The sequence below is a fragment of the Serinus canaria genome, chromosome 4A (assembly GCF_022539315.1).
Source record: "Serinus canaria isolate serCan28SL12 chromosome 4A, serCan2020, whole genome shotgun sequence".
In the NCBI taxonomy this organism is placed as follows: domain Eukaryota; kingdom Metazoa; phylum Chordata; class Aves; order Passeriformes; family Fringillidae; genus Serinus; species Serinus canaria.
In genome coordinates, this window is record NC_066318.1 from 15,170,080 (window position 1) to 15,184,748 (window position 14,669).

General features: G+C 58.7%; 3 protein-coding genes across 9 annotated transcripts in view; 2 read left to right on the forward strand and 1 right to left on the reverse strand.

Annotated features, from left to right (window-relative positions):
• Positions 1-2,895: 2,895 nt before the first annotated feature.
• Positions 2,896-5,900, forward strand: GJB1 (gap junction protein beta 1). Of its 2 annotated transcripts, XM_009099447.4 has the most exons (3): positions 2,896-3,014; positions 4,099-4,214; positions 4,912-5,900. In XM_009099447.4, the coding sequence occupies exon 3, from the start codon at positions 4,924-4,926 to the stop codon at positions 5,761-5,763; it is 840 nt and encodes a 279-aa protein (XP_009097695.1). In that variant the 5' UTR covers positions 2,896-3,014; positions 4,099-4,214; positions 4,912-4,923; the 3' UTR covers positions 5,764-5,900. The 2 variants fall into 2 exon arrangements, with proteins under 2 accessions (XP_009097695.1, XP_018780110.1); XM_018924565.3 differs by lacking the exon at positions 4,099-4,214 and having other exon boundaries at positions 2,904-3,014.
• A 100-nt stretch (positions 5,901-6,000) lies between these two features.
• On the forward strand, positions 6,001-7,799 carry LOC103824250 (gap junction alpha-3 protein-like). Its single transcript, XM_009099491.4, is given in 2 exon segments — positions 6,001-6,606; positions 6,609-7,799. Coding segments are annotated over 2 exon segments (1,032 nt in total). The 5' UTR covers positions 6,001-6,554; the 3' UTR covers positions 7,589-7,799.
• A 352-nt stretch (positions 7,800-8,151) lies between these two features.
• Positions 8,152-14,669, reverse strand: part of ZMYM3 (zinc finger MYM-type containing 3) — a 31,760-nt gene continuing 25,242 nt past the window's right edge. For all 6 annotated transcript variants that reach the window (XM_050974450.1, XM_050974449.1, XM_009099449.4 and 3 more), the window contains 10 exons: positions 14,538-14,653; positions 14,208-14,382; positions 13,511-13,657; positions 12,667-12,770; positions 12,096-12,264; positions 11,823-11,974; positions 11,259-11,373; positions 10,106-10,360; positions 9,904-10,021; positions 8,152-9,493 (listed from right to left, as the gene is read on the reverse strand). In XM_050974450.1, coding sequence (XP_050830407.1) covers positions 9,295-9,493; positions 9,904-10,021; positions 10,106-10,360; positions 11,259-11,373; positions 11,823-11,974; positions 12,096-12,264; positions 12,667-12,770; positions 13,511-13,657; positions 14,208-14,382; positions 14,538-14,653 — 1,550 coding nt within the window. In that variant the 3' untranslated portion in view covers positions 8,152-9,294. The remainder of the gene's footprint in view (positions 9,494-9,903; positions 10,022-10,105; positions 10,361-11,258; positions 11,374-11,822; positions 11,975-12,095; positions 12,265-12,666; positions 12,771-13,510; positions 13,658-14,207; positions 14,383-14,537; positions 14,654-14,669) is intronic.

A 14,669-nucleotide genomic window follows, 5' to 3' on the forward strand; every position in this document is an offset into this window, starting at 1 on the left:
GGGGAGCCAGGGCAGGCAGGGGGACAGGCTGTGAGGAAGCTGAGTGTGGGGCTCTGCCCTTCTCCCAACGGGGGACCTTTGCAGCTCCAGTGCCACGGGCACATGTCACCCTGTCCAGCACAGTGCCCCACACCCTGTGCTGGACCCCCCTAAAAGCCCTGGTGCTGCCCATTGTGGCATCCCACAGGATGCCTAGTGCCCTCTTGAAGAGGTGATGTCTTTCTGCCCCAGATTAGGGAATTGCTCTGCCCTTCTGCCCCTCTCCTCATCCTTGCACAGCCCCAGCTGCATGCTGCCACATGTGCCAGCATGGCCAACCCAGCTAGGACCGCAAGGCAAGCGAGTGACAGACAACCCACTGCTATTATGCTGCTGCCTTTGTAAAACTCCTGAGGCTGCCATCTGTCCAGGGTGTCCTTGACCATCAACAGTTTTCCTTTGGAGACCTGGCAAAGCTCAAGGGACACTGTATCCCAGAGGGTATGAACAGTTTACATCTGCGTGACAACTGTGGGACATCCTCTGCTTCAGGGGACATGTTTAGGGCTGTTGGCAAGGAGAACCATAAGGGAACTTAACTGCAAAGGCATCCCTGGCATGGGAAGGGTGACTGACCTGTGGCTGGCCTCTGGCTGCTTGAGGATTCACAGCCAGCAGGAGGGCAAGGATGCTGCTCTTCACAGAAGCATCACTGGGATAATGCTGTTCCCCACACCTCTGATGCACCCAGGACACAGGAGAGCAGACTCACAGGCAGGCAGAACAAGCTGTTATGTCTTAGGCTGCAACCCCCTCTGCCCTGTGCTGCAGCAGCACAAAGGATTTCTGTGCTCACCCACTGCCAGTGACCTTCCTGGCAGTTGACTCAGAGCAAAGGGTTTTGTCTCTCTGAGAACAGCAGCCTGGATCCAGGGATGCCTGTCTTGCTGCCAGTCCAAGCCTGGAACCCAGCAGCCCCTGCACTGCAGTGGCCATCCAGTGACAAGGCTGAGCCATTCATAGGGCCAGCCCTGCCTGGAGCAAAAGGCCAGGGAATAGGGGCTCTGGAAGCCTCCTCTGCAGTCCTCCTGACAGTGGAGATGTTTCAGTGATGGTTCAAGCTTGATTTCGTCCATCTTACCCATAGAGACTGCTGGGCTGCAAGTTCTCTGACCCTAGGAGAATGCCAGCAGCTGCGTCACCTCAGTCCCACCATCCGCATGCTGACTCAGTCCTGCCCATCTCATCAGCTTATCTGCGTTAGACCTGCCCACGTCTTTGAACTCTTCCGTTGCAACTTCAGACACCAATTAACTTCACAATTAGCGTCATTAACAAGGAACCCATTTCTGGCCCACGTGGTGGCGGGCGGGGCACTTTTCTGAGTACTGGAGGCAGCGCTGGCCACTGTTCAGTACAGCCTGTCCTTCACCGATGGCTTTTGCAGTTTAACCTGCTGCCAACAGCGAGGGGGCTGCCCGCGCTCCCGCCCAGCCCGAGACCTCTGCTCCTCCCAGCCAACTCCCTGCAAGGACAGCGGGCGGGCTGGACAGCAACGCCCCGGGTTCCTCCTCCTCTTCCCGTTTTTTTTTTTTTTCTCCATTTTTACAATATTTTAGAAGGATTCCCACGCCGAGCCCCGCCGGTGCTGCCGCGGGCAGGTGCGGCCCCGCCGCCCCCGGCCCGGCCCCGCAGCGCCACCTCGTGCCACGGCCGGCGACACCCCCGCCGCACGGCCCGAGCCCCCCGGCGGCCCCTCGCCTGGCTCCCAGCGCCCCCCGGCCGTCCCTGTCCTAGCTCCCAGTAATCTCCAGTCACCCCTCGCCTCGCTCCCAGTGCCCCCCAGTCACCCCTCGCCTGGCTCCCAGCGCCCCCCAGTCATCCCTATCCTAGCTTCCAGTAATCCCCAGTGATCTCCCGCCTGGCTCCCAGGGCCCTCTAGACTGGCTCCCAGGGACCCCTCTCCCCATGCCAGCCTCCCGCTGTGCCTGGTCCCACCTAGCTCAGCCCACCCCAGTGCTCACCAGTCTGCCCTGCTCTTGATAGCCCCCAGTGACCCCCACCCAGCCGGATTCGGATCGCTCCAGCCGGGCCCCACTAGCCCCCTGCTGCCCCAGCGTGCCCTCCGCTGACCCCCAGAACCCGTCCAGGGTTCGGGACCTGGGCGGTGCCACCTCTGCCGCTCCTCGTCGGCGCTGCTGACTCAGGTGTGGCGGCTTATCAGAGACTGAGATTGTGGCCCCGACGGCCCCAGCCAGCCCGGCCACCGCCGGTATCTCACTGCCCACCGACCCCCGCCCCGTTGCGGGGGCACCCCTAGCGGCCCTCAGACGCTGCACAGTGCCACCCTGCCGTCCCCATGCGGGGACACCGGCACCATTGTCACCCTCATGCAAAGGACGGCGCACGGGCTCCTGCAGCCCGGCCCAGGGTCCCAGGATGAGCGGCAGGGTCGCCTTGTCCCACACGGGGTGCTGGGCGGCGGGACCTTGAAGCGGGCCAGCCGAGTTAATCGTTGACCGGCTGTTTGCCTTTTCCCAGCTGCACTTTTACACATTAAATATGGTATTGGTGGCTGCCCAGGGACCAGCCGGCAGCCTGAAGCACCCGACCAAGGTGCTCCAGGAGCTGGGGGTAGCCAGAGTCATCCCCCGGGGGGAGAGCAGAGCTCTGCCGCGATGTATATGTCTGGCTTGCAAGGAATGCAGCGGGGAGGATGCTCACAGCAGGGGAGTGGGGCCGCGGGGACCAGAAATCTCCCGGGGGACCGTCCTGGGGGGCTGGCCCTGCCCCGGTGCTGCAGTAGCCCCAGGGCTGGCCCCGGGGGATGCTCAGCCGCGGTGGTGGGTGAGGTTGGGTGTGAACTAGGCTGGACACACCTGCGCTGTTTACTTGGCTAGTCCTGGAAGGAGCAAGGCTGTTTGGGAGGGGGTGGGTGACGTGCTTTCAGGGCAGTATAAAGTCCAGGGGGGTGGTGCGGTGCAGACTGATTGCTGCAATCCCCAAGAGCATTGATTTATTGCGCTGCTGTTGAGGTGAGGAGCTGGCGGGCACAGCACCGTTGCGGGGGTGGCCGCATGTCCCCCATCTGGGGAGCACCAGGGGGGCCGGAGTGGGGGCCCCAGCAGGACTCGGCCCTGCGCCTGGGAGAGGAGAGCCGGCAATGCTGGCCCTCATGGCGGGAGTGGGGAGAGGGGCACTGGGGGCACCAGCGGCGTCCTCACAGCTTTGCAGGACGGTGCTTGGCCGCCACCGCTTGCACAGCTCCGGCTGCTCGCACCTTGGGCTAAGGGGAGGAGGTGGCATTTGGGATGGCATTAACTGCCCTGCCAGCCTGCAGGCAGCCAGCTGGGAGGGTTTACTGGGTACGCTGCTCCCCACCTGAGCCTGGGGACAAAACCCAAGGGACACGGCACCATCCCTGCAGGGATGGGGCACAGTGTGACGGTGTGGCTGGGACACCAGCCTTGGGGGGCAAGGGGGCTGTGCAAGCACAGGAATTGTTGTCCCAACCAGCATGTCCGAGCAGTAGGGCAGCGTCAGTGAGTCCCTCTCGGGGGAGGAGCGGAGCCCCAGCGCTCAGCCAGTGTCACTCCGCCGGCCTTTCTCCCACGTCTCCGACGGCACTGGCGGGGCAGCTCCGGTATCCTCACAGACGCTGCTGCTGGAGGAGCCTTGAGGAGATGGCAGGAGTCACAGCAGCGGCACCCAGTGCCACCCAGCCCCACGGCAGCTCAGTACAGACCCCTGCTCCAGGGCCTTGTGCTGTCCATGCGGGATGGGCACGCAGCTGGGCTCGGCCATGCTTCCTGGGCAAGGGACCTCCGGACACGCTGGGTGGCCTGTCCGGCCCGGCGATGTCCGCGTTGTGGGTCCCGCCGGGCAGAGCCACGAGCAGCCCGCGGGTGGCGGGGCCGTGGCAGTGGTCGGTGCGGGGCGTGGTGGGGAGGTGGGAGTGGGTGCAGGGCCGAGCAGCGGGAATGCAGCACACAGGCACTTTGTTTGGCCAGGGTGGGCGGAAGTCAGGGCGTTAGATCTGAATGCTAAAGTGTGTTGTTCAGGGGCCGATAAAGGCCCCATTGTATGTAAATAGTTTATAAAGCAGCATATGACTTCCAGTGCAGGGCAGTGGCAGAGAGAGACGAGGGCAGGCGGAGCAGAGCTCTCCTGCGGGAGGCATGAGACCATAGAGGGGCCACTGGGGGCTGCTTGCGAGGACCCTTCCTCACCGGCAGGTACGCGTCGCCAGGATCCTCCACCCTGGGGGTGGCTGGTCCCAGCCGCCCAGACTCCTGCAGGGGTGGGAAGCAGCTCCTGGGGCTGCTCAGTGCCAGTGGGTGGCTCTGGTGGGGCAGGGGTCTGTGCTTGGGGGTGGGGTTGCCCTGTGTTCCCTGGGCAAGGATGGCCCTCGGAGGGTGGCAGTGCAGGGCTGCACGGGGGGATCCCCCCAGCTTAGGGCTCCCTGGCCATGCTCCTGCAGATAATGGGAGGACAAACGGAGGCACTGGTGCAGTGGAGCCCATGAAGCTCCTTGGGACCATTCCTAGCCAAAGAGCTCAGCACTGGGTACTGGGGGTCTTGTGAAGGTGTGGGAGCTTCACCCCCATTCTCTGTGGCAGCTGTGGGTTAGGATCCCTGTGCCAGCATGGGGTGGCAGGACTGGAGAATCTGGCGCTGCTGGGGCAGTCAGTCTCCTGCCTGCTCTGGCCAAAATGCTGCCTGGAGCCGTGTCAGGAGCAGGAGCCATGCTGCCATCCTCCTGTCTATCCATCCTCCTGTCTGTCGATCCTGCTCTCCACCCAGCAGAGCTGCCACCCAGTTGCTCCCAGGTCACTCCTGGGGCTGCTGCCACTGGAGCCAGGATCTGCTGGCTCTCAGCCAGGGGTCCTTCCTGCTCCTAACACCACCCCTCACCACCGCTCTCTCCTGCAGACGTGAGAAACGATGAATTGGGCCGGCCTGTACACGGTGCTGAGTGGGGTGAACCGCCACTCCACTGCCATCGGGCGCATCTGGCTCTCCGTCATCTTCATCTTCCGGATCATGGTGTTAGTGGTGGCAGCCGAGAGCGTCTGGGGGGATGAGAAATCCGCCTTCACCTGCAACACCCAGCAGCCTGGCTGCAACAGCGTCTGCTATGACCACTTCTTCCCCATCTCCCACATCCGTCTGTGGGCCCTGCAGCTCATCCTTGTCACCACGCCAGCCCTTCTCGTGGCCATGCACGTGGCCTACCAGCAGCACCAGGAGAAGAAGCTGCTGGTGCTGACCGGGCACGCGGATGCCAAGCACATGGAAGAGGTCAAGAAGCACAAGATGCGCATAGCGGGATCGCTGTGGTGGACGTATGTCTGCAGCGTGGTCTTCAGGCTGCTCTTTGAGGCTGTGTTCATGTACATCTTCTACATGCTCTACCCAGGCTACCAGATGATGCGGCTGGTAAAGTGCGAGGCTTATCCCTGCCCCAACACTGTCGACTGCTTCATCTCCCGGCCCACTGAGAAGACCATCTTCACTGTCTTCATGCTGGTCACCTCCAGTATCTGCATTGTCCTCAACATGGCAGAGCTGGTCTACCTGGTTGTGCGGGCCTGTGCCCGCCGAAGCCAGCACCACTCCAACCCCTCGTCGGCAAAGGGCTCCTTCTATGGGCACAAGCATTCCTCCGAGTACAAGCAGAACGAGATCAACCAGCTGCTGACAGAGCAGGACGGTTCCCTCAAGGACATGCTGCGCCGCAACTCTGGGCTGCTGGAGAAGGGTGACCGCTGCTCTGCCTGCTAGGGGCAGGGGCCACTGGCCCCACAGTCGCCCCATGGGCCTGTTACTGTCCCTGTCCCAAGGATAGCATCCCTCAGGCACAAGTCTGGCTCTCCTAGATGGCCAGGAGGGCATCTTGGGCCATTAAATCTCCATTCTCAGGTGCTGCCTCCCTCCTTTCTGCTCTGGCTGGGATATGCCAGGAGCTGGGGTTGCCAGTGTGGGGTGTCCATCCCTGCACCCAAGCTCTGGTGGGTGCCACGAGGGGCTGTGGGGGCTGCAGTGCCAGGGCTGAGCTGGGGCTGTGGCTGTGTTGCCCTGACAGCCGGCAGCGGCCAGTGACCCCTGGGTGGCATTGATCAGTGTCCAAGGGCTTGCGCTCCCCCAGCACCAGCCCCTGCAGCCCCGAATATAATTAGAAAAGTGCCCAGACCAAAAATAGAGGGAAAAAGTTTCCCCAGTGGCTGTTTGATGTGCCAGTCACAATGAAAGCCAATGGGGCACGCAGCTGCCTCATGCCCCAATAACCCCATGCCTGCTGTTGGGTGACCGGACAGACGGAGCAGGCAGACCGGTCTGCACCCCACAGAGGAGCTGGGGAGCAGCTGGGAAGGGGCCTCACAGCATCCCCCATCACCCCAGGGACAGGAGGGGACGGCACAGGAGCACCGGGCTCTGCCCCACACACCATCTACGGTGAGAGGTCCCCATGCTGTCACCGCGTTTGTTCCCTGTGGTGCTCCCAGCTCTCTGCTGGAGGCCTTCGCTCCCCCTGCTCTCCTTGTGACAAGTTAGGGGGTCCCCTGGGATGCAGGATGAGGACACTCCAGGGACAGCCTTGGGTTGGGTCTCTGCACACCTTCTTGGCCAGGGAGTGGGGCGGCGTTTCGGCGGGTTGTTGGGCGGCTGTGTCTGGAGGGTGGCTGTCTTGCAGGGCACCACAGCACGTGCAATGGGGGACTGGAGCCTGCTGGGCCGGCTGCTGGAGAATGCCCAGGAGCACTCCACGGTGGTGGGGAAGGTCTGGCTCACCGTCCTCTTTGTCTTCCGCATCCTGGTGCTGGGGGCAGCCGCAGAGCGGGTCTGGGGTGATGAGCTGTCTGGCTTCTCCTGTGACACGCAGCAGCCCGGCTGCCAAAATGCCTGCTATGACAGCACCTTCCCCATATCCCACCTCCGCTTCTGGGTCCTGCAGATCATCTTTGTCTCCACCCCCAGCCTTGTGTATCTGGGGCACATCCTGCACCTGGTGCACCTGGAGGAGAAGGCACAGCAGCAAATGGCAGCACGGGCCAGCAGCGGGGCCAGGCGGCAGCGCCCCAGGCAGCCCCAGCTCCCCGCAGGGAACACGAGGGCACGGGTGTGCATGCGGGGGGCCATCCTGAGGACCTACATATGCAACATCGTCTTCAAGGCTCTCCTGGAAGTGGGCTTCATTGTGGGCCAGTACGCCTTGTATGGGTTCCAGCTGAAGCCCCTCTACACCTGCAGCCGCTGGCCCTGCCCCAACATGGTGAACTGCTACATCTCCCGGCCCACTGAGAAGACCATCTTCATCCTCTTTATGCTGGGCGTGTCCTGTGTGTCCCTGCTGCTCAACCTGGTGGAGATCTACCACCTGGGTCTCACCAAGTGCTGTCGTGGGCCAGGCCCCAAGTCCCGCATCCTAACCGCTCCTGGTGGGCCTGTAGGGCCTGGCAGCACCTATGTCACTCTGCCCAGGGGTGGCAGCCCCCTGGCTGCTGGGAGACCCCCCCATGGCCTGGCACCACTGAAGAAGGCAGGTGCATGGCTAGGGGTGGCTGGTGGGTCCCACAGGGACGTGCGAACCGCAGACTTGGCAGTGTAAATTTGGCCTGCTGGGATGGGCAGTGTGTGGGTGGTCATGGTGGTAATTGTGTCTCCAGTCTCTGCCAGACCCAAGGCATGGACCCCATGGCCAACATGAGAGCTGGGAACAGCTCTCGGGACACTGCTCAGCTGCTCCTGGCACTCCTGGGAGCAGCAGGGCTGAGAGTAAAGCTTGGAAGGGGGAGAAAATAAACACTTGCTGCACCTCACTTGACTCCTGCTCTGCTCACAGACACTGTGGCATTGCTCTCCAACCGCTCCATCCTACGGACACACTGCATGGCCAGGGCAGGGCCACTGCTGGGTTGGGTGGGGCTGCAGCACTGTGGGCCGAGGGCAGGGCAGGGACAGGCAGGGCATGCCATGCTGGCACCAGTGGGCACTGGGGCAGAGGCCATCACCACATTGCTGATCTAGCAGGACAGCAGAGCCCAGGCAAGGTAGGAAGTGCAGGGAGCACAGGTGGGGATGGACAGGAGCAAGGTGCACAGCAGCACAGCGACATTGGCCCTGTTCTCCTACAATGCTCACCCTTCCCAGGGGGAAAAACCAGGGGCTGCCACAGTTTTCCACATCTTTATTTGAAACGAATGGTTTCCAGAGACACAGGGTTAGTCCTACTGCCCTGGCATCACTACAACAAGACTGGTGAGCAGCTCACTCTCCACATGGACACAGAGAACAGACGGCCCCAGGCCAGGGCCCAGAACAATATATACAGGCTCAACAGGAGACCCATGTACAGCTCAAGAAAACCGACCAGAACACGAGAAGGGGCAGGAGGCAGCACAGAGTGGCACAGCTGGAGCCAGACTTGCCCTGGGCAGGGTGGTGGCAGCCTGTGGCTGTGGGAGGGAGGGGGAGGCCAGGCAGGGCTCCCTGCTTCTGCCAGCAAATGCCTGGGCCCCTGGCTGGAGCAGAGGTTTCCACTGATGGCACCTTGCACAGGGGAGGGTCCTTACCAAGACAGGGAACAGTGGGGAGAGAGGGGCAGCACTAGTATGGACCCATCTCCACCAGTTTTTAGCAGACTCAGAAAACACTGACCAAAGAGAGGGAGGCATCCTGGCTGCACACAAGGGAGGTATCCCTGTGGCGAGGCCAGACCTCTGCCCACAAATTCCAGTGCGAGCTCTATCCACTCCCTGCAACCAATCCAAATCTCTCCCACCCTGCGACAAAAGTTCTCCCCTTGACCTAACAGCTCTCAGGCTGCATGTGGCCCATGCCCACTGGCTTGAAAAGAAAATCCTGCCCGGGCAGCAGAGCTACTGTTCCTGCCTTGATACCTCCAGCCTTGTGAGGGAATGCTAAAGGAAGAGGGAAGTAAAAGCTTTGGGGGCCACTGGTCCAATGGGGCGATGTTTTTGTGCAATTCCTGCCCTGGGGCATGGGGAGAGAGGGGCAGGGCTGGGCAAGGGGAGCTGCACCAGGGACTCTGCCACTCCTGTGCCATGGGAACAGACCCTGGGGAAGATGGTTCACCCAGCAGCCAAAACTGGAGACAGAGCTGAGTGCGGGGGCCACGTACGTAGGGGATGCCTGTAACGAGCAGGATGGGAGGTCCAAGTCTGGTAATGATGTAGGGACAGCACTGCTGCAGCACCATCCCTTCCTATGCTGCATGGCCCCTGCCCTGCAATGGGAAGCAGCAAGATGAGGTGTCCAGGACCGGAGTGCAGCCAGTCCAGCAGCACCTCTGCCTTAGTCCACGTCATCCTCCAAGCTGCTGAGCCGGCTGTGCTCCTCGTAGATCTCCCTGACGGCCAGGATGCGGTTCAGCATGCTCTCCAGCATACTGCGGTCCATGGGGATCACCGAGTACCAGAGCGGGGACTCGGCGATGCACGACCGCTCGGGCTGCAGGTAGAACACGTCGCTGCGGTTCCGCAGGCTCTCGGGACTGTGGAGAGACAGCAGCGTGAGACCTGGGGTACCAGCTCCTTTCAGAGAGCCTGGCCTGATGCTGTGTTTAGCAAGGGGTGGTCACAGCTAGTCACAGCCTCTCATCATTCAGTAGGGTAAGGACACAAACTCAGCCTACAGCTCCTTGCTCAAGGCCAAAACCACCCTAACCACCCAAGCAATGGACTCCTACTGCACATTCCTGCCAGTCCGGAGTAGCGCAGGAAGTGGAAGAGGCCAGAGAGAAGCATTCTCTCAAACTCAGTCTAGTGAAGCAGCACAGAGCCTGGGCAAGACTGCATGCTCATCTACAAATGTCTGCAGAGCAGCAATCATTCCACAGGGTTCCATCAAAACTAAGAAGTGTCCCCAAAATGGCACATGCCTCTTCTCCAGAGGAAGCCTCACCATTTGGAAAGATAAAACTCATAAAACTTGACTGGGCATCGGAGGGGATTCATCCTGTTCTCCCGCTGCTCCAGCATCGGTACCTCCTCCTCACGCTTCCGTTTTCCAGAGCCACCATCTGCAGAGAGGGAGAGAGCTAGATCATGGCTGGGTCCTGATGGGGGATGCAGGGGGAGGAACAGAGATGTTCCCCCAGACCCACCTCTGCTTTTCTTCTGCTTGGCAGGAGCGTAGTAGCGGATGCTCACCACCTTTGTCATGCCACGGGCTGTGGTACACTTGCGGGACTGGCGCACCACGTTGGTGAAGGAGAGCTGCATGTGCTCCTCCGCTGTCTGCAGCCCGAAGAACTTGGTGTTGAAGAACATGAGGGTGTTGAGAAGCACAAAGGGTGAGTAAACACCCAGCTGTTTGCACTCCCAGAGGTGCTCCTCCTCGACACGGGAGAAAACTGTGTCTGCAACACACAGAGGGAGAACCAGGTCACATCAGCAGTGGCTTTGTGGCAATCCCTTCACCCTGCCTCTGCAAGCTCACTGCAGAATGGACTGATGCTTCACGGCATCTCTTTTTTCACAAGGTTATTTCTCCTGAGCCATGAGCAGTGCTAGAGCTCTGCCCAGCCATAAGCCTCCCCAGATCACAGCCAAAGCACAGGTGAGAACCCACATCAATCCTAACTGCTCATCACTACAAATGGCCAAAAAGCAAACTCCAGGTCAGTGCTCCACTACACTCAGTGAGAGATTAGGGAAAAGCAGCAGGCAGGAGAGACCTGGCTAGCTCCTGCCTAGATACACAAGTCTGGAGTCAAATGGCTCTGCCTGGGATAGTTAATCTGCAGAGATGAGGCTGGATCTATGAAATAACTACTGACAAGACACAGCAAGGAAGGCAGCCCAGATCACAGCAACAAGAAAAGCCTCTGCAGAGCTCTAGGTTAGCCTGTTCACAAGGCAGCAGCACAGCAACCTTGGCCAAGGCCTAGCACCATGTGCAGGGCCCAGCCATGTGCTGGGAAAACAAACACATGCACCAGTGTGCCTCCTGGCTTGGAATCCTCCTTGCCAAAGGCTGGAGACATCACTGTGAAGTGTTGTAAAGATTTAAACTGTCCAGGATACAAAGCACACATGCTCTGCTCTCAGCTGCCCTGACTGTGGGCAACAGAAGCTGCTGAAGCACAAACCACACTGGCTCTGCAGTTGGTTTGGGTCAGTATGACCTCAGCACACAGCAGGACTGTGCTGCCTATGCCAAGGTTAAAGCCGGGGGAGCACAATGAGGCTAGATGATCCAAGGCTACAAGCACAAACTGGATATGTGGGGACTGAAGGTACTCTGAAGACACGTACTATTTGGTAAGATTGTGGGTTGCCAGCCACTCAGGGATTTGTTCAGCTCCTGCACGAAGGTCAGGTAGTAAAGGTCTGTAAATATATTCACCATACGATTGTTCTCAAGCAGGTACTAGAAAGGACAGAAAACACAGCCAAGTGAAACACAGCAGCACCTGGAATGCAAACCCTCCCCAGAGAGCCCACGGCACATATGCAGAGCACACCTCCTTGCACCTCCAGAACTGCTGGGCAGACACTTCTGAGAGCTGCAAAGAAAACCCCGGGGCATGACAAAGCAGACCAAGTGCTGAAGAAGGGCCTGAGTTTGGGGAGATCCCCTAGCCCTCCTCAGAGATGTGCAAGAAGGGTATAAGACTGGGGAATAGATGCCATCCTACTCTCTGAGCTTGGGAACAAAGACTAAACCAGGTGGGATGCTATCCTGGGCTGAGGCACTAAAGGAGAGTCCAGCCAGCCTCTTTGGGTCCCCAGAAGGCAGAATGAAGGGCACAAGCTCCCATCACCAGATCTGACCCCCCAGTCTGGCTGTAGAGGATGAGGGCAGCAGGCCTCCCTCACCTGCTGGATGCCAAGGCAGAGGTAATAGATGCTGTCTGGTTCATAGCGCTCCCCATTGGGCCGGGTTATCTCCTTGACAAACTGTGCCAGGCCGTAGTTGAGCTCAGCTGCTGAGCAGGCTAAGATGTCTTCTTTGATCCTCATGGGCTTGGCTGCAGAGACAAGCACAGCAACCTTAGACAACAGCCTACAAGGTCAGGAACACCTCAACACCCCAAGGTCCAACTTCTGGGAGGTTTCTGCCACTGCCCTGCATCCAGACAAGGCACTTACGGCCAAAGCGGAGCTCCTCTCCCTTGCTGGTTTCTCCCCCTGCATACTTGGCTTGTACCCAGGACTTCCAGGCATTCACACCGTATGAGTAGTTGAGCACTGTACAGCTGGGCTGGCTGCTCATCGAGTCCCGGGAACAGCTTTCAGAGAGCACCAGGCGCTTCTGCCCCTGCAGAGAGGTGTTCTGTGAGACTGGGCACCCATCTGGGACAGGTGCAGGACTCCTGGCCACCCCTCACACCTGCTGACTGTCAGCTCCCTACAGTGTGCCATGGCAGCAGGCATCGTTCTGCTGGCAGCCAAGCCAACAAAAGCTCATTAGTTATGAGGGTCACAGGCAAGAAAGAGACCAGCTGTCACATGACTTGTAGCATTCAAAGCTCCTCCAAAATGACAAGCAAGTATTTTCATTCAAGGAGTGGCCTGCAGGCCAACCATGGCCTGAAAGGAGAAGGCACAACCTCCCCAGTACACCAAAGACTCTGGTACACTTCACCTTCTATATCCCAGGTGGCAGCTCCCACTCCAAACCCAAAGGGTTTTAAGCAGGCAGTACCCATAGAGAACTCACCTTCCGGACAGCTCGAGGCAGATCTTGCTCTGTGGACACATCATCTGGTCCCACCAGCCCACAGTCAAAAAGGAAATCCACACTGGGGTTGATGTCCAGAGGGTCTAAAAGGAAGCACAGGCAGAAGGGCTCAGCTGAGATTTCTCATCCTGTCCCCTGTGCTGGCCTGAATTTTACAGCAAAATGAAGAGGGAACACTTCACATCCTCTGTCACTGCCTGGAATGAACTTTTAGCCACAGCCCAACAAAGGAAATAAGGCTCTGGTAAATAATGTTAAAATTTCTCAGAATAACCAGAACCCCCCATTTTCCTCTGTGACAGGTTTTGTTTGTTTACTTTTTAAACCTGAGGAACATTCCTCATTCCCTGGTGTCAGGCAAGTACTGTGGACAGCCTGGCATAGGCAGCTCAATTCTGTTGTTTGCTGCTAGCATCCTGCCTCAGCATTGCTGTGCTCCTGCAAGTCCCTGCCTCTTCTTCCACCTTCTGTTAACAGACACTCAGCAATTCTGCCATTTCTCAGGATGCCATGCCTTGTCCAGGTTTCTCATCTAGCTGGATCTTTTGGAATCATCACTCATTAACACACCAGTACTGCTGCCCTGCTGTTTGTGCTGTTAAAATCAGCTTCTCATCCCCCCACCCCCGGATCTTATGTTCACAACAGGTAAGTTTAGTCTGGACAAACAAACACTCCTTCAGAAGTGGTGGTCTCCCCACCCCTGCTGCAAGCAGGGCTTGCAGGGCTCTCACACCAGGTCAGTTAGGAGGGGAGTGCACACAGCTGAGGGCAGTGGGAGGCCCCTCAGTAGCCCTGCACACCTGTGTCACACAGCTCTTACTCTTAGGGAAGTCAGCCTCCAGGTCCTGGCCCGGCTCATCGAGGACATTTGCCATCTTGACAGCCATAGCCAACACATCATCCCGTGCTGGTCCAAACAGATCACAGTCCTCCAGGAGACCCTCTGCACTCTGATTGCTCACCAGGTCTGAAAGGAAAAAGTTCATCAGAAACCAAACTTTCTTGAAAGTCTTTTGTCTGTTTTCCCTTTGACAGCTGGAAAATGAAGTCAGGATCCCTGGGCTCAGAGCAGCCCCACTACACTTGAGCTGTCCAGCTTTCCCTGGACAGCAAGACACTGGAAAGTTGTTGTCTCCCCATCCACAGCCCCCATCATTGCCATCTGTAGGAATGCAGCCCCCAAGTGAAAAACCCAAAAGACTAGGGCTGCACGCAGCTACCTTTTGTAGCATGGAAGCTGCTTTAGGGAAGAATCTGTACAGCCACCTGAATAAACTGAGAGAGCTGCACATGTGCCACAAGACTGGCACCCCAAAAGGGACAGTGGCAGACACTGCACCCTGCTGCAGCTCTTCCCTTCTGGTAGCTCTCAGCAGAAGTTAAGGACTTGCTCTTCCCTGCTTCCTTTACCAAGGCTTTGGGAGAGCCACAATCCCAGCAGGTGTTTTAGCTCCAAGAGCTAGCAAACCCTCCTTGATCCCAGCTGTTGGACCAGACCAAGCCACGGCAGAACCTACCACACAAGTCCGAGGAGGCTTTGTCCAGTTCCTCAGCCTCTGCAATCATCTCAGCCATAGCCAGGATGTCAGCCTCTAGGGGATTGGAGGGTATCTTCACCTTCAGTTCCTCAATGGTCTCCACAATCTTCTCTGTGCTCTCCAGTGTGGTGGGCAGGAACATTGGCACAGGCACCTGTGGACAGCAGCACACCAGGCAGAAAACTGACACTCAGTAGACTGACATAAAAGCAGAGGCAGGAGAAGAGCATGAACAGAGAAGCAGGGAGACTTGAGCAAGGCAGGATCACAAGAGCAGGAGAACATGGGCAGGTGAAGCGTGGTGCTTACCGGGACAGGCATGGAGAAAGGCACAGGTACTTTCTGGCAGTACATATGCATAGGCACAGGCACGAAGATCGGGACAGGGATTGGCAACACAACCAGCTGGGGCTTCCAGTCAGCCTCTGACAAGAGCAAAAA

Bases quoted from the DNA above. Each gene is read 5' to 3' on its own strand.
- GJB1 (XM_009099447.4), top strand. From the start codon at position 4,924: ATGAATTGGGCCGGCCTGTACACGGTGCTGAGTGGGGTGAACCGCCAC.